This window comes from Mustela putorius, unplaced genomic scaffold (assembly GCF_011764305.1).
Source record: "Mustela putorius furo isolate JIRA1106 unplaced genomic scaffold, ASM1176430v1.1 tig00537350_pilon_pilon_pilon, whole genome shotgun sequence".
Lineage (NCBI taxonomy): Eukaryota > Metazoa > Chordata > Mammalia > Carnivora > Mustelidae > Mustela > Mustela putorius.
The window spans coordinates 2,841,957-2,864,301 of record NW_025422471.1 but is presented as its reverse complement, the minus strand read 5'-3'; the positions used below and the strand labels follow the sequence as shown (position 1 = coordinate 2,864,301).

General features: G+C 34.7%; 1 protein-coding gene across 1 annotated transcript in view; it reads right to left on the bottom strand.

The window, feature by feature from the left end:
* Nucleotides 1-1,705: 1,705 nt before the first annotated feature.
* Nucleotides 1,706-22,345, bottom strand: part of SLCO4C1 (solute carrier organic anion transporter family member 4C1) — a 72,714-nt gene continuing 52,074 nt past the window's right edge. Inside the window, exons 9-13 of the mRNA XM_004769256.3 lie at nt 18,872-19,025; nt 14,707-14,897; nt 13,149-13,213; nt 10,942-11,079; nt 1,706-4,132 (exon numbers count right to left, since the gene is read on the bottom strand). Of these exons, the coding sequence (XP_004769313.1) occupies nt 3,972-4,132; nt 10,942-11,079; nt 13,149-13,213; nt 14,707-14,897; nt 18,872-19,025 (709 nt within the window). The 3' untranslated portion in view covers nt 1,706-3,971. The remainder of the gene's footprint in view (nt 4,133-10,941; nt 11,080-13,148; nt 13,214-14,706; nt 14,898-18,871; nt 19,026-22,345) is intronic.

Here is a 22,345-nt window from a genome sequence, read left to right as displayed (position 1 = left end):
ACCTCAATGTGAGACAGGAATCCATCAAAATCCTAGAGGAGAACATAGGCAGCAACCTCTGTGACCTCAGCTGCAGCAACTTCTCACCAGACATGCCTCTAAAGGCAAAGGAAACAAAAGCAAAAATGAACTATTGGGAGTTCATCAAGATAAAAAGCTTTTGCACAGCAAAGTAAACAGACAAAACCAAAAGGCGACAGACAGAATGAGAAGATATTTGCAAATGACATATCAGATAAAGGGCTAATATCCAAAATCTATAAAGAACTTACCAAACTCAAAAAAAAAAAAAAAAGAAGAAGAAAAAGAAGAACTAGAACTTATCAAACTCAATACGCAAAAAACACGTAATCCAATCAAGAAACAAGCAGAAGACATGAACAGACACTTCTCCAAAGAAGACATACAAATGGCCAACAGACACCGGAAAATTGTTCAAAATCACTCAGCATCAGGGAAATACAAATCAAAACCACAGTGAGATACCACCTCACATCAGTCAGAATGGCTAAAATTAACAAGTCAGGAAACGACTTGTTAATGTCACTTGCTAACTCACTTGTTGGTGAGGATGTGGAGAAAGGGAACCCTCTTACACTGCTGGTGGGAATGTAAGCTCATGCAGCCACTCTGGGAAACAGTATGGAGGCTTCTTAAAAAGTTGAATACAGAGCGACCCAGGGACCTAGCAATTACACTACAGATATTTACCCAAAGGATATAAATGTAGTGATCCAAAGGGGCACACACATCCCAATGTTTTTAGCAGCAATAGCCAAACTATGGAAAGAGCCGAGATGTCCATTAACAGATGAATGGATAAAGAAGATGTGGTGTATATATAAAATAGAATATTACACGGCTATCAAAAATTGAAATCTTTCCATTTACAACAGCATGGAGGGACCTAGAGGCTATTATGCTAAGCAAAACAAGTCAGAGAACAATAATTATCATATGATCCCATTGATGAGCAGAATTTAAGAAACAAGGTAGAGGATCACAGGGGAAGGGAGGAAAGATGAAACAAGACGAAACCAGAGAGGGAGACAAACCATAAGAGACTCAATCTCAGAAAACAAACTGAGGGTTGCTGAAGAAGGGTGGGTAGGGCGGGGTTAGGGTGACTGGGTGACGGACATTGGGAAGGGTATGTGTTGCGGTGGACACAGTGTATTGTGTAAGACTGATAAATCACAGACTTGCACCCCTGAAACAAATAATACATTAGATGTTAATAATAAATAAACACTGTTTCTAATATCAGTTCTTTCTGCAAATCAACTATATTGGGGCCTAAATTATATACAGTAAAATGTACCATTCTAATTCATATAATTCAACAATTACAAAAAGATATACTGACATCACAGAAAGTAGTTCTGCCATGTCCTCTTGCAAATGTGGTATTAACTATTTCTTTAATGCTAATTTGCTGGTTTTGATAATTTTTCTATAGATATTTGATATGTCAACATTTGAGAAGCTGGGTAAAGCTTATAGGATAATTGTGTGTACTATTTTTACAATTTTTTAGAAGTCTAAAATCGTTACAAAGTAGAGTTTAAAAAGGAAAGTCAAACTAAATCTAAAAAGAAAAAATTAAAATGCCAATTGAGGATGATTTTTAAAGCTGTTAATTTTATAAAAAACAGTAAAATGTTTTGATCCAATTTACCTTACAGTTTTTAAAAACAGACTGTCTTTTATTTATTTTGATCACTCATATATAATGTTTAAGTTAATGTTTATTGCATTAGGTACAAAAAATGCTACAGAAGCCTGGAATGTGTTGTAGTGGGGTAAAGCACATTATCTCTAAAATTAAAGTCCAACCTGATTTCTTTAAAAATATTGTAGAGTGTTTTGCTAACCCAAGACAATTTAAATATAACCTTTCCAAAACACATTACTTTTGCAATATCAGACCATCTGCAACTGTATCCTACTCATATAAATCTTACATACCTCTCTGTCATACATGAAAACTACTGTATGGAACAATTTTAGTATATGTTTCATAATGAATGTGGTTTATATTGAATTAAATACATCTGCTGAGATACCAGAAATCACTGAGTTAAAATGCTTTCACCAAGTTCAAAAGTACACTGATTTTCCCTTTCCCAACCATCAAATGTGTGTGTATTCATAAACAGATACAAACCCCATTTCAAAATCTGTGCCATTTAATAAGGTTAAACACTTAACAATCTGGTACAAATATTCTCATTTTTAAAAAGATACATATATGCATTTTACATAATTGCTTAAATTAAAGACAATACTAAAAGAAAACAGCTAAAATCTTACTTATATTTTCTCCAATTTACATAGCTAAATCAATCGTATATAGTTCTTTCATGTGTAAGAGTTTTAGATTTTTATGTCCTACAATTCAGGAAATCTAAATATTAAAAATAAGTTTTAAGATATGTATCTAATTATGTACAAAAATCACCACAGGTCGATTCATAGATTCAAGCTTAATATAAAATTAATCATATCAATTGTGAAAAAATATACTATGAAAAATTTTGTTCTTAAGGTAGCATACCAACACATATAACCTAGTTGATCCAAAAGTATAAATAATATGTAGTGTCTACATTGCCCTGTCATGAAAGGAGGTATTCTTTGTAAATATGTATAAAAGTCTGATTTCTTTCAAGGATCAAAATTACTTTCACTTTACTCATTTTCATTAAAAATTTGTAAAAATGTATCATCTTACAAAATTGAGTACACTGAATAAAGCAAAACCCTTGAGAACTAAAAACCATTACGAATGTCCATTATAAGCAACTTGTTCAAACTATTCGTATAGATAGGGTGACTTTTTTTTTCTTTTTTCTAATTTAAGTATGAACTTCAATGCTTTTCTTGATCAGTAAAATTCTTAACCAGGTAGAATTATTTGTTGTTGTTCACTGATCTATTTCCTCTACATTCTGAATAGACAAAGGTGGCTTAAATCTGAGCTGAAGACATGGAATGTTATCATGTTATCAGATATGTGAAACAGTTTATCTGTCGAATAAATGGATCCGTTAAAGAGTCAAGCAACCCTTAATACATGCCTTCTGTGAGCAAAGTACTATTTAAGGTGCTATAAATAATATACTAGGTAACAAGTTTTTTAAAATGAGGAAACTTAAATTACTGAGTTATATAAACACTGATCAACAGTTCATTAAGAAATCTTTTCATATATAATTGGCACTTTTCTTTATTGAATCTGGTACTTTCTCCTGGAGGACATATAACTGAATAATACTGCCTTGGAATCATTAAAGGAAAATGCTAAAAATAAGCAAGATTAGCAAATTACTTCCTGGAATTCTTGAGTTAGAGTGACAATATGTATATATAATACTATTTCTGAACTCATTATATACTGGGACACAAAGAAGACAATCAACCTATATTTTAGTAGTTTAGTAACCTTCTGGGTGAAGGACAGACCAGTGTATAAAACTTAAAAACAAAAAGCTGGTTTTAAATTCCTGAGTTTTCAGTAATAGTGCTTAAAAATCATCACATATATTTGATTAGTTTACATTTTTATACCACAAATTTTATAAATAAGCCCAAACTACTGACAATGATAATTAAACAAATTTCAAGAAGAAAAGAAATGTCATTTTGTTTCTAAAATGTAAACTTTTCGTTAATAATTGGCTTTTTTTTTTTCTAATTTAGTTTATTAGCTTGTTATTTCACACCTTGAAAATGGGAAGTGTGTGTGTGTGTATTCTGAGGCATTTGGTGGGCTCTGAAGGCACAGGTCTGTTTCTCACATTAAAACAAAAATAAACAAGTTCATAAATGTACAGAAAACACATTTAATTATAAATACCAACTTTTAAAATGTGATTGTCCATATTGGGTAGATAATGCTGCAATGGCAATGTGCACTCTTACAAATGATGGCCAATTTTCCAGCTATAATCTGGTCTCCATTTTCTGCTTCACCCCTCATGTCCTATATTGCTGAGGTCACATTCTACTGAAACCGTACTCACAACTGGATTCTGATTTTCAAAAGATGCATCTGTGTCTAGTGGTGGCGGCTTATACAAGAAGACTGCAAACCCGTTGAAGAAAATGGTGATAGTTTTACAAGTAACACCTACATATAAAAACAAAAATTAATCATGCATTTAGGCCTTTAACTATTAACAAATGAATTGCTTTATTTTGTTTCTTTTTTTTTTTTTTTGGCTTTCTTCGATTCCATTTATAAGTGAAGACATATTATTTGTCCTTCTCTATCTGACCTATGTCATTTGGCATAATACCATCTAGGTCCATTTATGCTATCACACAGTAAGATTCCATTCTTTTTATTGCTGGATAATATTTCACTGTGCATATAAACCATATTTTCTTTATCCATTCACCTACCAATTGACACTTAGGTTACTTTCATAACTTATTATAAATAATGCTGCAATAAACATAGGGGTACATACATCTTTTTGGATTATTTGGTATATTTATATTTCATATAAATACCCAGAAATACCCAGAGGTAGAATTACTAGATCACATTTTATTTTTAATTTTTTGAGGAAACCCCATACTGTTTTCCATAGTGCCTGCACCAGTTTGTATTCCTACAAACAGTGCGTGAGAGTTCCCTTTTCTCCACAACCTCACCAATACTTGTTATTTCTTCTTTTTGATAATAGCCATTCTGATAGATGTGAGGTGGTATCTCATTGCGGTTTTGATTTGCATCTCCCTGATGATGGGTGATGGTATCTTTTCATGTGCCTGCTGGCCATCTGGATGTCTTCTTTGGAGAAATGTCTATGTGATCCTCTGCCTAGCTTTTAATTCAGGCTGTTTGCTTTTGTTGTTGTTGTTGTTATTGAGTTGTATAAGTTCTTTTTATAGTTTGGATATTAACCCTTTATTGGCCATCTCATGTCCATGTATCTTCTTCCATTCAGTAGTTTGCCTTTTCATTTAATGGTTTCCTTCACTGTACAAAAAGCTTTTCAGTTTGTTGTAGTCCCTTTGTCTATTTTTGCTTTTGTTTCCCTGGCTTGAAGAGATAGATCCCCAAAAATATTATTAAGGCTGCTGTGCTTACTATTTTTTTTTCTTCTAGGAGTTTTATGGTTTCTGGTCTTGCATTTAAGTCTTTAACACATTTTGAGTTCATGGCTGTGTATGGTGTAAGAAAGTGGTCCAATTTCATTCTTTTGGATGTAGCTGTCCAGTTTTCCCAGTGTGATTTATTGAAGAGACTGTCTTTTCTCCATTGAATGTTCTTGCCCCCTTAATTGTAGATTAATTGAGCATATAAATGTGGGTTTACTTCTGGGCTCTTTGGTGCAACTGTAAAAGGATTGTCTTAATTTTCCTTTCTCATAGTTTGCTGTTAGTACAGAGAAATGCAAAAGATTTCTGTGTATTAATTTTATATCCTGAAATTTCTGAATTTATTAGTTCCAATAGTTTTTTTTGGGGGGGGAGGGAATTCCAATACTATGTAAAAAAAAAAGTGGTGAGTGAATATCGGTGTCATGTTCCTGATCTTAGAAGAAAAGCTTTTGGATTTTTACTGTTGAATATTATTTAGCTGTGGGTTTATCATATTTGGCCTTTATTATGTTGAGGTATATTCCCTTTATACCTACTTTGGTTAGTTTTTATCATAAATGGACATTGAATGTTTTTACTATTTTTGAGACAATCATATATTTTTTTTATCCTTCATTTTGTTAAGTCATGTGTCACGCTGATTTTTTTGTGGGTGTTGAACAAACATTGCATCCCTGGAATGAACCTCACTTAGTCAGCCTGTGTGATCCTTTTAATATATTGCTGAATTAAGTTTGATGTTTTGTTGAGGACTTTTGCATCTATGTTCATTAGGAATATTGGCTTGTAATTTTCTTTTTTGTAGTGTCTTTGTCTGGTTTTAAATGCTGGGCTCATAAAATGAGTTCCTTCCTCTTCTATTTTTTGGAATAATTTGAGAAGGATAAGTACTAAATCTTAAAATATTTGGTAAAATTCACCTACAAAGCCATCTGGACCTGGACCTGGACCTTTGAGGGAAGTGGTTTTTTTGTTTTGTTTTGATTTTATTACTGGTTTAATCTCATTACTACCAACTGGTCTATTTTCTATACAGATTTCCAATTTCTTTAAGATTCAGCTTTTTTTTTTTTTTCCCATAACTTTATTATAAAAGTCTTTAAGTCAGGTAGTGTAAGTCCTTTCCTGCTCAGTTTGGTTTTTCTTTTTTTACTTTTTTTTATAAACATATAATGTATTTTTATCCCCAGGAGTACAGGTCTATGAATCACCAGGTTTACATACTTCACAGCACTCACCATAGCACACACACCCCCATGTCCATATTTAAGATTCAGTCTTGAAGATTATATGTTTCTAGGAATATACCCATCACTTCTAGATTGTCTAATTTGATGGTATATAATTATTCATAATATTCTTTTATGATCCTTTGCATTTCTATGGTGTCCATTGCAATTTCTCATCATTTCTGATCTTATTTTTGGGCTCCCTTTTTTTCTTGATGAGTCTAGTTAAAAGCCTGTTGATTTTGTTAATTTTTCAAGGAATCAGCTCTCAGTTTCGCTGATCATGTCTGTTACTTTTTTAGTCTCTATTCCACTTATTTTTGTTTGGATCTTATTACCATCTTCCTTCTAAGAACTTTGGGCTTTGTTTTTTCCTCTTTTTCTAGTTCCCTTAAATATAAAGTTAGATTGTTTGAGATTTTTATTGTTTCTTAAGGTAGACCTATATCTGTATAACTATATATAATTTCCCTTTTACAACTGTTTTTGCAGCATTCAAAAAATTTTGGAACATTGTGTTTCCACTTTTATTTATCTCATGGTATTTTTTAAATTTCTCTTTTGGGTTTCTTCTTTGATCCCTGGTTGTTCAGTAGGATGTTTTTACATCTTCATATATTTTTGAACTTTCCACTTTTCTTCTTATAACTGATTTCTAGTTTCATATTTTTTGTCAGAAAAGATACCTGATTTAATTTCAATCTTCTAAAACTTATTAAGACTTGTTTTGTGACCTTGCATGTGATCTATTCTGGAGAATGCCCCATGTGCACTTGAATGTGTATTGTGCTGTTTTGGGATGGAATCTTCTTTATATATCTATTAGGTCCATCTAATCTATTTAAGGTCATAGTTACCTTATTGATTTTCTATCTGGATCATCTATCCATTGATCTAAGCGAGGTATTAAAGTCCCCCACGAGGGGCGCCTGGGTGGCTCAGTGGGTTAAGCCTCTGCCTTCGGCCCAGATCATGATCTCAGGGTTCTGGGATCGAGCCCCACATCGGGCTCTCTGCTTGGCAGGGAGCCTACTTCCTCCTCTCTCTCTGCCTGCCTCTCTGCCTACTTGTGATCTCTCTCTGTCAAATAAATAAAATCAAAAATAAAAAATAAAAAAAAATAAAGTCCCCCACGAATATTGTATTACTGTTTATTTCTCCCTTTACTACTATTTCTCCCTTTACTATTACTATTACTATTTACTATTTACTATTAATATTTGCTTTATAAATTTAGGTGCTATGTTTGGTTTACGAATGCTGTTGTGTTGATTCCTTTACTGTTATGGAATGCCCTTTTCTGTCTTTCATTACAGTCTTTGTTTTAAAGTTTATTTTGTCTGAGATAAGTATCACTATTTCTACTTTCTTTTCATTTTCATATAATGTCTATTTCTATCCCTTCATTTTCAGTCTGTGAGCATCTTTAGACTGTAAGTTACCTCATACAGGTAGCAGATGTAAGGGTCTTATTTTTTTATCCAGACCTTTTGATCATATACCCTTTGATTATAGAATTCAATTCATTTACATTTACAGAAATTATTGATAGGTATGTACTTCTTACTATTTTGTTAACTGTTTTCTGGCTGTTTTTGTAATTCCTCTCTGATCCTTTTTTATTCTCTTTCTCTCTACTCCTGTGGTTTATTTTCTTTAGTGTTTTGTTTAGATTCCTTTTTCTTTTCCTTTCTGTATTTACCATAATTTTTTAATGTGTGTGATTACCATGAAGTTCACATATAACATGTATATAACAGTCTCTCTTAAGTTGATAGTAACTTAATTTTGAACGCATTTCAAAACTTGATACTTTTATTCACACCCTCTATGTTTTAGATTTTTGATGACACATTTCATAACTTTTTTATATTCCCCTAATTATTGTATTTTAAATTACAATTTTGTCTTTTACCCTTAACACTTGCTTTTTAAGAGGCTTATCTACTACCTTTATTATTTATTTACCTTTACTGCTGAGATTTTTGTTTTCATGTTGTATTAATTAGTGTCTTTCTTTTTTAGCTTAGAGAAGTCCTTTTAGCCTTTCTCGTAAGGCCAGTTTAGTGGAGATGAGCTTCCTTAGATTTTGCTTACTTCGAAAACTCTTCATCTTTCCTTCAACTCTGAATGATAACTTTGTTGGGAAAAGTATTCTTGGTCGGCAGTTTTTTCCTTTCAGTGTTTTGAATATTATTCCACATCTTTCTGGTTTGTGTAATTTCTGCTGAAAAATCTGCTAATAGCCTTACTGGGTTTCCCTTATATATAATTTTTTTTCTCTTGCTGCTTTTAAGATTCTCTATTTGTCTTTACCTTTATCATTTTAATTATAATTGGTTTTGGTGTATTTATTTTCAGGTTCATCTTCTGTGGAACTCTCTGGGATTTCTGAACCTGCGTGTCTGTTTCCTTCTCTAGATTAGGGAAGTTTTTAGCCATTATTTCTTCAACAAATTTTTCTAGCCCTTTTCTCCCTCTTCTTCTGAGGCTCCTGGAATTCAAATGTTATTCCACTTGATGCTCTCCCAGAGGTCCCTCAAGGTATCTTGTCTTTTAATTCTATTTTCATTCAGCTGCTTGAGTGTTTTCCATTGCTATCTTCCAGCTTGCTGCTTCTTGCCTCTAATTCATGCGTTCTGCTGTTGAACCCTCTATTTTTTAGTTCAGTTATAACTTAGCTTTGGTACTTTCTTATATTTCCTACCTTTTTGTTGAAGTTCTTGCTGTGTTCAACCATTTTTACCCCCACAATTGGTGAGCAACTTTACAACCATTGCCTTGAACTCTTTATCAGGTAGACTGCTTCTCTCCATTTCCCTAAGGTCTTTTTTCTGTGATTTACTATGGTTTTTTGGTTTAGAATCTTTCTTCTCATTTTGCCTGTCTCTCTGTGTTTATCTCTATTCATTAGGTATAACGGTTAACTCTTTCAGTCTTGAGGTAGTGGGCTTGTGTAAGAGTGTTTCATGTGGCCCCCAAAACAGTCTTCCCTCGCTACTGACCCAAACCCTCTATGGACATCCCTCATGGGGGCTGCATGTCTTCACTGTCTATAATAGGGACACACCTACTGTATGGGATAGATGAGGCTCGGGGTACTCAGCCAGCCCAGTTCTAGGTTGGTGGGCTGACTGGGTAAGGCAGGAGTTGGGATGTTTACCTGATTCAGTTGCGGCTTGTCTGCTACATTGGGAGGATGGAGCTCAGGGAACCTGCCCTCCTGTTTGCATCTTGGCTGCTGAATGGGAAGGATGGGGCTCAGAAAGCTTGCCTATCCTAGTTGTGGTCAGATCTCTGCACATGGTGGGAGGGGTGCAGAGTACTTGTCCAGCCTGGTTACAGTGCAAGGTGGACAGAGCATGCCCTTTGGTGCTAGCAGGCTAGAGAAAGAGCATGGAAATTGGCACTCACTGATTCTGTCACCAGCAAGTTAGGATAAGAGTACAAAAATGGTGCCCACCAGAGCTTGTGTTTCTGGATAAAGTCCCTGCATGTTCCTACCTCTCCAGAAGCCATTTTAAACTTACTAAGTGGGTCTTCTGTGCTTATATTCTGGATGCTCTTCATTCTGTTGCTTTTGTGCTGGATCTCAGGACACATGGTTTGCACACAAGGCCTATAAGAGTGGGATCTCTCTTCCCTACAGTTCCGTGTTTCTCTTGGTCTTAATCCCGATTGGTTTTCAAAACCAGATGCTTAGAGATCGTGTCTTCCCAGTGCCAGTCCTCTGGGTCAGCACGCCTGTTCTGTGACTCAATCCCTTCACTCATTAAGGATGTACTCTTCATTTTTGGGATCTCTCTCAATTGTGGAATTAACATGTCTGGGGTAAGGCATGTCTCTACCTTTCCTACCCTACTCTTTTGTCCTTTGTTATGTGGTGCTGTGTCCAGTGCTAAGATCCTTTTCTTTAGAAATTATTCTATATGTAGCTATAAATTTATTGTATCCATGGGAGGAGAGGAGTTCAGGGTCCTCCTGTGACCAACTTGAAACCTCTAACTCTATTTTTAATTTAAATATGTAATTTTTAGGTTGATTTTAAATTTTTAAATATTAACTCCTACAAAACAGGTACACTGGTCTACTTTCTCAGTCTTCACTGTCATATATTGCTTAACCAAAACTATCCAAAGTAGACTACCAAAAGCAAAAAGGGTTAAACATCACAGCTAACCTTTTAAACTATAAAAACATTTTTTACAATATGCTTTAGAGCCAAAGGATATTTCCTTACTTCAGTTCTAAGTGCTTTCCAAAGCCCAGGTACCTAGATAACAATCATTCCAGAGAGTTTCTCAGAATTGTCTGAGCTTTTTGTTAGATGTTCAAAAAAAATTTTGAAAGAAGTTGTTTAAAAGAAGTGTATGTGATTTTATAAAAGCTAAAATGTTATTCTCTTCTATTTTAGACTGAGTCTTACAACTCATTAAAGCCTTTCACAACTTGCCATGATAACTGATGTCTGCTTCAGAATTTCAGGGTAGCCCAACAGCATGGACTGAGCATTACAAAACTTAAGTAAGTAACAGTAAGACCTTTTTCTCTTGACATCATCAATTTAATCTAAAGTTATCAAGAAATTACCACTTACTTATGGCTACTAGCATATGGGCCATCTTGATGTTGTTATAAATCCAGCAAGCTCCTCTAGCTCCACATTCATTAATATCCCACAGAATACATGTGCTGTCAATTGTGAAACCAAATATAATTGGTCCAGGTATTGTGCCTAGAAGAATTTTATGTGAAATATACAATCAGTAAATATTACAGTCTCTAATTAATAGGTTTTTATTATAAGTGGTCATAAATATATTTTATATAAACAATAATAAAAACTAATCTGCCCATATACAAATCAATCAGGTCATGTACAAGTAAAAGGGATAGAAAGAAATACAGATAAAACATTCTGAAATAATTATATAATTATTATATACTTCCAATCAATTCAGAAAGTAATTATTTACATTAAAAAAATCTGGTATTTATTGGGTTAACACTTAGCTAGGTATTTTAATCCACAGCCTTCCTAATTTAATGAATGTGCCTTTGAAATTAGTTATTCTACTTCTTTTTTAAGATTTACCTATTTATTTTAGAGAAATTGAGAGGGTGAGCACAGGGAAGCAGAGAGGAAGAGAAACTTTAGCAGACTCCTCGCTATGCTCAGAGCCTGACAGGGCTTGATCTCATGATGCTGAAATTATGACCCTAGCCAAAATCAAGAGTCAGATGCTTAGGGGCACCTGGGTGGCTCAGTGGGTTAAAGCCTCTGCCTTCGGCTCAGGTCATGATCCCAGGATCCTGGGATCAAGTCCCCCGCATTGGGTTCTCTGCTCCACAGGGAGCCTGCTTCCTCCTTTCTCTGTCTGCCTCTCTGCTTTCTTGTGATCTCTGTCTCTCAAATAAATAAATAAAATCTTAAAAAAAAAAAAAAAAAGAGTCAGATGCTTAACCAACTGCACTACCCAGGGACCCCAGCTATTCTACTTTTTAAAAATCAAAATTATTTGTATGTGTTATGTGTTTGTGTACGTGCGTGCATGACAGCGCAACTGCCTGGGAATACTATTTCAAACACACCCCCTCCCTTGCATGAAGTCATGAGGTACTAAACTTTCATATATTTAAGGAGTTTACGACTGATACAAATCAAATACATTTCTTAGACAAAGATTTCCGCTACATCCAGCTTGTTCCTTCATGACCTACAACATAGCAGTCAAAGGAGCACTGGACTGAGAATAAGGATACCATTCTTCTAGTCTCATTTTCACCACAAATTGTATAACTATGGACAAATTCTTAAATGTCTCAGAGCTTTAATTTATTCATCTGAAAGGGGGAAAGTTGGTCTATGTGATCTCTATTGTCCCTGCTTTAGTTTTTGTTTCTATAAATGAATTCAGTATTATGTATATAATATTGTGGGTATAATCATATAATTATATGTATAACACAGTATTTCTGTCCTTCTACATCTTGCTACATATTTCTACATATTCTTTCTACAATATTTTCCAAAAAATCTTCCATCAATTCTCAATTACCCACAATACTATGTCATATTTTCATTTAAATGTTTTAACTCATTATTTTTCATTGTTGATGCAACATAATTATGTCCCAAATGGAGATAAATGCTGGGAGAAAAGGAATTACCAGTTAAAAGTATTATTTCATCATTATTTATGTTGGTAATAGGCTTTACATGGATAGAAAAAAGACTTATGTATTTTACTATACTCTATTAAACATATGTTCATGATCCTCTGTATTTTAAATAAGTATGACATACTCCTGAAAGTTATATTTGGGGTTTTTTGTGTGTGTTTTTTAAAAAATTTTATTTATTTATTTGACACAGAGAGAGAGATCTCAAATAGGTAGAGAGGCAGGTAGAGAGAGAGGGGGAAGCAGGCTCCCCATTAGCAGAGAACCCAATGTGGGGCTCAATCCCAGGAACTCTGAGATCATGACCTGAGCCGAAGGCAGAGCCTAAGCCACTGTGCCACCCAGGCACCCCTAAAGTTATATTTGTAGTAGAATATAGAATAGAATTGGAAACAACAGTTAACCAATCAGGTAAGTGAAAAGAAAGCCATTATTCTCCTACATGATATATAAACAATACTACATATTAAATATTAGAAAACAGCTTTTTTCAATGACAATTATATAGTTTTCCATGACATTTATATTAATTATTTTCTATGTACATACTGTGAGGACACCAATAGCACTAATGAACAAAAATAACCAACAGTCACCAATGAATTAAGAAAAACAGCATACCTAATAATCGAAGCAGCATAAACTGTATTCCCAATGCTAGGGACCGCTGCCTGTGATCAACACACCTGGAGATATCAAATACATGTTAAAGCAAAAGTGGCTGTATAGTATATTTACTCTTTGAGCAAATTTATTTTTATACCAGCGTAGCATTTCTAGATTAAAGTAAATTTTATATGCATGAAATAAACTATTTGTAACAGCTCATATACAGTTCAACCTTTTGGAGTTCCAAAAGAAGTTATAGAATTATAAAAGAAGAAAAATGACATGTGAACTAAAATATTACAAATACAAATAACAACAAAAGGGTCAAATAAAGTTTAACAAATGTATTGAATATACATGAATTGTATCAAATGTAAAAAAGAAAGGATATTTATTAGTAAGAATTATTTTTAACTATCCCTTAAGTCACAAGCAAATAATTCCTACTCTAACTTACTAACTTTGAGACAGAAGTCATACCTACAGGATAATGTACAAATGTGGGTCAATGTAAAACAGATGCTGAGGCTCAATCTTATTTTAAGTAACGATTATCAACGATGAATGAAACGTGATGCTGGCACATAAGAGTTAGGAGAAAAGAGATCAACATGCAGTTGAAAGGTAATGCAGATAATTTTTCAAAAGTGAAGTTTTGGGGCGCCTGGGTGGCTCAGAGGGTTAAGCCTCTGCCTTCCGCTCGGGTCATGATCAAGCCCCGTGTCAGGCTCTCTGCTCCGCAGGGACCCTGCTTCCTCCCCTCTCTCTCTCTCTGCCTGCCTCTCTGCCTACTTGTGATTTCTCTCTCTCTGTCAAATAAATAAAATCTTAAAAAAAAAAAAGTGAAGTTTAAAAAAAAAACATTTTCTCAATTCTCTAAATAACTCCAAAGTCCACATGAGATCATCTTAACAGACAACTTAATAGCTTTTGACTGAATCTCTAATAAAATTTCCAATTGACAAACAATTTTGTGAAAAGGTAGTATGGGGGAACAAAAACTGAAGAGTAAAAAAGCTAGAGTTTGTTAGGAAAGACTTAGAAAGGCTGATGAACTTAAGAAAGAGCAGACAGAAAATATTTTTATCAAGTGATGTAGAAGGAGAAAGAGCAACTTGAATGAAGCTCAGAGACTATTAAGAGCTGGGGGCGGTTAGCTTCTCATCCAGCAGAGCACTGTCTACAGAACGGCTGAATATCACCACACCTACTACATAAGGTAGGATTCTGTCATTCTGACTCTGACACAGGTGTAACGCACTGTATTTCCATCACGCTCAAACACAGTCCAACAGTTCAACTGAAGCCTCACGAAAGAGGCAGAGAAACAAAAGTCACGTATATTCCAGATAGGCAATATTAAGACATTTTCACATACATGATCATATTTAAACCTCATTCCTCTGGGGTTCAATGAAGTAGCTTTTCCAGGCCATGGAACTAATGATTTTATGAGAACCAAATTAATATTGGAGCCAATGGTCAAAAGAAGCCCAACTGAACCTTTGAGTCCATATTCTTTTCAACGACCACGTCTTAGGGATGGCAAATTTCACAATATAATACATACCTTAGGATGGACACAGTTATAGGAGTACCAGCCATAAATGTAAAGACAATTGTAGCAAACAAAATGCCAAGGAAAATGGGCAACTTTGCACATCGATTTTCACATTTTCCAGCTTTAGCTTCTAAATCAAAATTTGCCAGAGTAGGTGTCATTTCTGTATTTTTTGCAATACAGGAACAGTTGTAATATACCTAGAAATATTAGACAAGAAAATATTGAAAGTACGTATCTTGAAAACAGAAAACATATTTTTAAAGATCTATTTATTTGAGAGAGAGAGAGAGAGAACAATGGGGGAAGGGACAAAAGAAGAGGGAGAGAGAGAAAATCCTCAGTCTCCCAGCCGACCAGAGATCCCAACATAGGGCTCCATCCTAGAACCCTGGAATCACGACCTGGGCCAAAATCCAGAGTCAGCCACTTAATCGATGAGGCCATCGAGGTGCCCCTCTCAAAAACATATTTTATCATTTTAAGTTAGGTGCTCTCTAGAGATGGCAAACATTTTACATAGTCTTAACCTGTACACAACAAATGATGCTGAGAAAGAGTAATTAACTCTTGGTCATATTTATGGTCTGTATTTGAGTTTTGTGTTCATTGATTCAAATCATAACCTACTATTGACTATGACTTATAAAATAAATTGAAAAGAATATAACAATTACCAGATCTCATATTCTAGACTACTTTTAATGGATCATAATTGTTCAAATAGTTTTCTAATATAGACGGCAAAGAAGCATGTAGGGTGGCAATCTCACTCTCTGTCTTAGTTGGAAAGGAAAAACACTGTAATTTCAACAAGCCCCACAGTAAAATCAAGTAATATATTACAAGTCTCTAGGGGGGAAAAAATGCTACTTTCAACTAAACTACTACAACGTTTCTAAACTTTTAGTAATTGCTTTACTGAAAGGAAACTATATGCATTCTAAGATGACATATGTATGATAATAAAAAACTAGAAGTTATTACTTCATTATCCTGAATCCTATTTTATATGTAAATATAAAATATTAACTGTTTAATAAAAATATACATATAAATAATATAAAGTATTAAAAGGTAACATGTTAAAAGGTCACAAGTATCACTTTTATAGGGAAAGAACTGAGAGTTTTAAAAAGTTTGTAAGGCATAATTATTTTTTAAAAGTTTTTTACACCTCAATTCTATCCTTACTATAAATCTTTTTACAAGTTTAGGGCCCCAATAAAGTCAGAGTAAAGCTAAAGAAATCAAAGGGAAATGGTTCCTTTACTATTCTGAAGGCCAGAAACCTTTTCTCAGTGCTAAAGGCAATCTAAAGCTACTGGCACTGATTCAGGATGTCCAAATATGCAGATGACACTCCCAAAATGGAATTTTACATATTCAACTGGATAGATAAAATAATAAAGAAATACAGCCTTTTAACATTTTAAGAGAAAAGTATTTTCTATCTCAAAGTAAATTTACACCTCTCTTACATAAAAATATATACAATATTGTTTGCACTATAACTATACCTAGCTGTCAGTCAATATCTGTTTTGTTGTTTGGGTCACTAGTGTAAAATATAAGACTAATGTTTTTGTGAACAAATGTACATAGGTATTTACTATATTATTAACAATGTATTTTGCCTATTTGAAACATGAGATTAAGAAAAAAAAATCCTGTGAAAAAATGAGTTGTTACATGGACTAAATGGACATGAGAAAGCCAGAATGAATAGAAAATATGGAAGTCAAAATAATCTGTTTTTCCTAAATAATCCCTAAAATATTAATATGCTATTTAAGATGGTAATTATAGTATTTGAAGAAAAATATAAATATCAAATTAATCATATCAAAATAACCCATACCAATTAAAATGTGCACAGGCTATTAGATTGTTTTTCTTTTTGGGGGGTGGTTTCTGTATGCAGGGCAGTATTTGTGTCTGACATTTTCAGTTATGTGAGTAAAACCCTACAAATATCTCCTTGTTGTAATCTTTTTCTAAGTAGAGTTAGTCAATAACACTTCTTAACCATATTTTAGACACAAGAAAACAATACCTATATATCTGCCTCTCAAAGGAATATTTAGCTACCTTACACTTATTTCTGACTCTGTAATATGCATCATGCTCACTGGCAGAATTCGATTCCTTGTAACTGACACAAACACGTAATTTTCTCAGTCTGTTTTGAAACTAAAGCAATCCCAGATGTCTACTGGTTTGAAGAGGTCTACTGTTGAAGTCAACAGACTTGAGACCTCAAAAATCTTCCTGATCCCTTTTATTTTTCAGAGACACCTAATGGTAATGATCTAATTAGTTTAACCCAAGGATTAAAACTGCACATATGGCATCCACGTCTATTAGGTCTACCATGAGTCACCACAGACGTTTCTTCCACCATATTTTTCAATGTTCTTAGATGATCCTTTAAAAAATCTATAAGCCAGGTAATATGAAAAAAATGTACATTGTTTCTCATATTCTTAACTTCTTTCAGGAAGATCTAATCCTAGTAGGTTCAAACTTCCACTGTATTTATTACACATAAGACCATTAAAGCTATGTATGTATATGTACATGAACATACATAGATTTGTGTATTTATGAACATACAAATGTGTTCAACCACACACACACACACACACATATCCATGTTGGTCTTAGAAGAAATTTAAAGTAATTTTATGGGTCATTTCAATTATCTATTTCTACTTATTTATATAGAAATCTTTTCTTGCAATCTTAAACTTCTCTTTATATGGGAAAACGAACGCCATTTCATTATTCACCATTTCAAATATTCAAGACTGTGCTGTTTTATCATATAATTCTTACATATCTTATTCATTGTGATGTCTTATATAATAGTATATATTTCCCTTATGTCTTCTTATAGTTATCACATTATCCATTAATGCATATCATATGTACTATAAATAATCTGAATGTTATTTTTGCCCCTAATGCTTAAATTTAGCTAAGATGAAATCCAATAAAATTGGAGAAATTGGAGGGGGAGATGAACCATGAAAGACTGTGGGCTCTGAGAAACAAACTGAGAGTTTTGTAGGGGAGGAGGATGGGGGTTGGGTGAGCCTGGTGGTGGGTATTAAGGAGGACACTATTGCATGGAGCACTGGGTGTGATGCATAAACAATGAATCTTGGAACACTGGGTGTGATGCATAAACAATGAATCTTGGAACACTGAAAAAAAATAAAATAAAATTACAAAAAAAAAAATAAAACAGCTCACCAACCATAAAAAATAAAATTCTATTGGATTCTCTTAAACCATTTAACTGTTAAAAAAAAATTCTATCTAGGTAAACTAACATAATTTTAATCTAGAATTAAAAATAAATTTGTATTTGAAAATTAATGATATGAGTATTTTAAAATGAATCCATGGTACATCAAATAAAAGCCACAAATATTTACTATGCTTCTATTATTATATACATGGTATTTAGTAAGAATAGACATTCTCTGACTTCTAGGAGCATAAAGTATGGCTGAGAAAAAAATAAAACTATAAAAATGTAAATATTTCACTACTATCAGAAGTAATGTTACAAAGATGAATGTGAATAACTGAAAAATTGATTTTTTCACATTAGGAGTGTCTGAGATACAAAGGAAGAAGAGTCTTTTTCAGCTGTGTGCTCAGGGACTTAAGATACATACACAGAAGGGCACTTGAGTGGCTCAGTGGGTTAAAGCCTCTGCCTTCGGCTTGGGTCATGATCCCAGGGTCCCGGGATGGAGCCCCACATCGGGCTCTACGCTCAGCAGGGAGCCTGCTTCCCCCGCCCCACCCCCGTCTGCCTCTCTGCCTAGTTGTGATCTCTGTCAAATAAATAAATAAAATCTTAAAAAAAAAAAATATATATATATATATATATTAAAGTAAGAATGCTTTGCATGAACTCTACCCTCTTAACAAATTTAAAGCATACATTATTATTGATAATAGGTGCAATGTTGTACAGCAGATCTCTAGAGTTATTCATCTAACTAGACTGAAACTTTATGTCTGGCTTCTGAATGAAGGAGTAGCGTGAGCAAGGGAAGATCAAGCCCTACATAATTCCACTAGAGGGATAAAGATGGCTATCCATACATATACAAACACACAGCCTCATTAAAGCAAAGTAGAAGACACAAGTTACCTTTAGATGTCTTTTTGAAATATAATTTTTACAACCTGCAAAGCAGGGAGAAAAATACTGGATTCCATCTCCTCCACAGACGGGATAATAATAAGATCGCAGGCAGTTACAATTACTATTACAAGGAGCAGTCAAGTTTCCCAGTTTTCCTGTCCTGTTGACAAGAAATGAAATAAAGGCAAATTACCTATGTTATAACTTTTAATGAGCAGTTCAGAGCATTGCTATATCTTGCCGTTCCACCAATTATTTATTTACTTGCTCAACACATATTTGATTACTTAACAAATAAAACAAACAAAATATCTGCCTTTTCACATAGAATTTAATTTCTTATGGGAGAGAGAGAGGCAGTATAAACAATACTTATATAATGTATGTCAGTGATAAGAAAAATAGGCAGGGTAAGCAAATAAAACAATGTTTCTCCTTTGGCACTAGATTATTTTTTTCAAGAGGTGGTGGGGAAGAGAGGGATGATTTTGTGGATTGTAGGATGTTTAGCAGCATCTCTGGTCCTTACACACTAGATGCCAGTAGTATCCCTCAGTTACGACAACCAAAAGGTCTGCAAACACTACCAAATTCCTCTGGGGTGTTGGCAAAATTTTAAAACTAGCAGGATGATATTTGCAAATAACAGTACAGACAAAAGGTTGATATCCAGGATCTATAAAGAACTCCTCAAACTCAACCCACACAAAACAGATAATCATGTCAAAAAATGGGCAGAAGACATGAACAAACACTTCTCCAATGAAGACATACAAATGGCTCTCAGACACATGAAAAAATGTTCATCATCACTAGCCATCAGGGAGATTCAAATTAAAACCACATTGAGATATCACCTTACACCAGTTAGAATGGCCAAAATTAGCAAGACAGGAAACAACACGTGCTGGAGAGGATCTGGAGAAAGGGGTACCCTCTTACACTGTTGGGAATGCAAGTTGGTGCAGTCACTTTGGAGAACAGTGTGGAGATTCATTAAGAAATTAAAAATAGAGCTTCCCTCTGACCCTGCAATTGCACTATTAGGTATTTACCCCAAAAATACAAATGTAGTGAAAAGAAGGGCCCTCTGTACCCCAATGTTTATAGCAGCAATGGCCACGGTTGCCAAACTGTGGAAAGAACCAAGATGCCCTTCAACAGATGAATGGATAAGGAAGATGTAGTCCATATACACTATGGAGTATTATGCCTCCATCAGAAAGGATGAATACCCAACTTTTGTAGCAACATGGACAGGACTGGAAGAGATTATGCTGAGTGAAATAAGTCAAGCAGAGAGAGTCAATTATCATATGGTTTCACTTATTTGTGGAGCATAATAAATAACATGGAGGACATGGGGAGATGGAGAGGAGAAGGGAATTGAGGGAAATTGGAAGGGGAGGTGAATCATAAGAGACTATGGACTCTGAAAAACAACCTGAGGGTCTTGAAGGGGTGGGGGGTGGGAGGTTGGGGGAACAAGGTGGTGGGTATTAGGGAGGGCATGGAGCACTGGGTGTGGTGCAAAAACAATGAATACTGTTACACTGAAAAGAAATTAAAAAAAATAAAATGACTATTAAAAGTTAAAAAAAAAGAGTGTATGTACTGAAATGAGCACTGAGTAATATATAGAATTCTTGAATTACTAATTGCACATCTGAAACTAATATAACAATGTATGTTTATTATGTTGGAATTAAAATTTAAAAAAAAAAACTAAAAATACTGAATAAAGGTTTGTAAAATACACACACACACACACACACACACACACAAAACAAAAAACTAGAAGGATGAGTAAAATTATGGCATTCAACATAGTCATTTTATCAGTGGGAAAATTAGGGCCCTAAGAGATTATGTTACTTTTCTGTCTTTGCCCAAATCCTGGTTCCCAGGCTCAGTTGTGCTCCGCGCTGCTTCTTAATAGGATGTGATATCTTTGGTAAGGTAAAGGGTTACCTTAAAAAAGACATTTCTCCAGTTCTTACTTATTCATTCACTCAACCAATAAACACTGAGCAAATGCTGGGCCCTATGTTAGGTATCAGGAATACAAAGCTGAGTAAGGTCCTCAAAGATCTCACAGTCTGGGAGCAGAGATGGACACAGATAATTACACACACTAACATGGTTGAGTAGTTACAGGTATTTACAAAGTGTACTTTAGAAGTACTGAAGAAGGTCAAGGCAAAGTCTGGGTGAGTGTCTTTAGGAGCTTCTCTCTGAGCGAGTCTTAAATGATGAGTAACGGCTGGATAAATGGGGAATGTGTAGGATACTTAGGGAAGCTGGTACGAAGGTGTAAAGGTGAGAAATAGCATCCTCTACGGACAAATATGAATGATGCCTGAGGCAGTGAATGATCGGAAATGTAGCTAGAGGGGTCAGGGACCAGATTATTGGGGGCTTTAATCTATTTTTGAAAAGTAATCAAAATAGTTTCACACTGGGAAGTGATACCGTCAAAAGCACGTGTTAAAGAAAGAACGCCAATAGTGACACGGGGTAATGAAATTAAAGGAAGGAGACAAATCACAACATCCCAGGCACTAAGTTATGACAATAGACAACATGCAGGAGAACCAAAATAGAACACTTGATTAAAGGAGACAGATTTGAAAAACATCCTGGATGTAGAATCATCCAAAAGATGAGATGCACGATTTGGTATTTTAAGATGGGAACAGGATGAAATAGTTGAGAGCGACTTCTACTGTCTAACTTGAGTGTTTTGCAGTTTTATACACATTGAGGTTAAGAGTCTTAAAATTTGGCGAAGAAATCTGGCCTGCAGCTGGATATTTTAATATTGTTTGCATAGAGATGTGGCTGACGCCGTGATAATGGTAAGATCAGCCATATGAGGAGCACAGAGAGAGAGGAGTACAGAGGTCTCAGGAGTCTGCTTACTTCATGAATACACAGTGAGCTCCAATGATGTGCTAGACTCTACTTTAAGTGATGGAAATAAACCTAAAAGAAATAAAGAGAGACAAAGAGAGAGAGAGAGAAAGGGAGGGAGGAAGAAAGGGAAAAGGCAGGCGGGGGTGGACAGAAGGAAAGGGATAATAAAACCCCTCTTCATAGAAACCCTGAAGCTACAACATGGGGGCTTAAGTGGGTAGGAGAAGAATCAATGAAACAAGATGGGATTGGGAGGGAGACAAACCATAAGTGACTCTTAATCTCACAAAATAAACTGAGGGTTGCTGGGGGGAGGGGGTTTGGGAGAAGGGGGGTGGGATTATGGACATTGGGGAGGGTATGTGCTTTGGTGAGTGCTGTGAAGTGTGTAAACCTGGCGATTCACAGACCTGTACCCCTGGGGATAAAGATATATGTTTATAAAAAATAAAAAATTAAAAAAAAAAAAAAAAAAGAAAGAAACCCTGAAGCTAACTTCCTTGCACTGGAGGTCAGAATCAGTAAAGAGGGCTTCATCTAAAGATCAGAAGGTAATAACTGCTC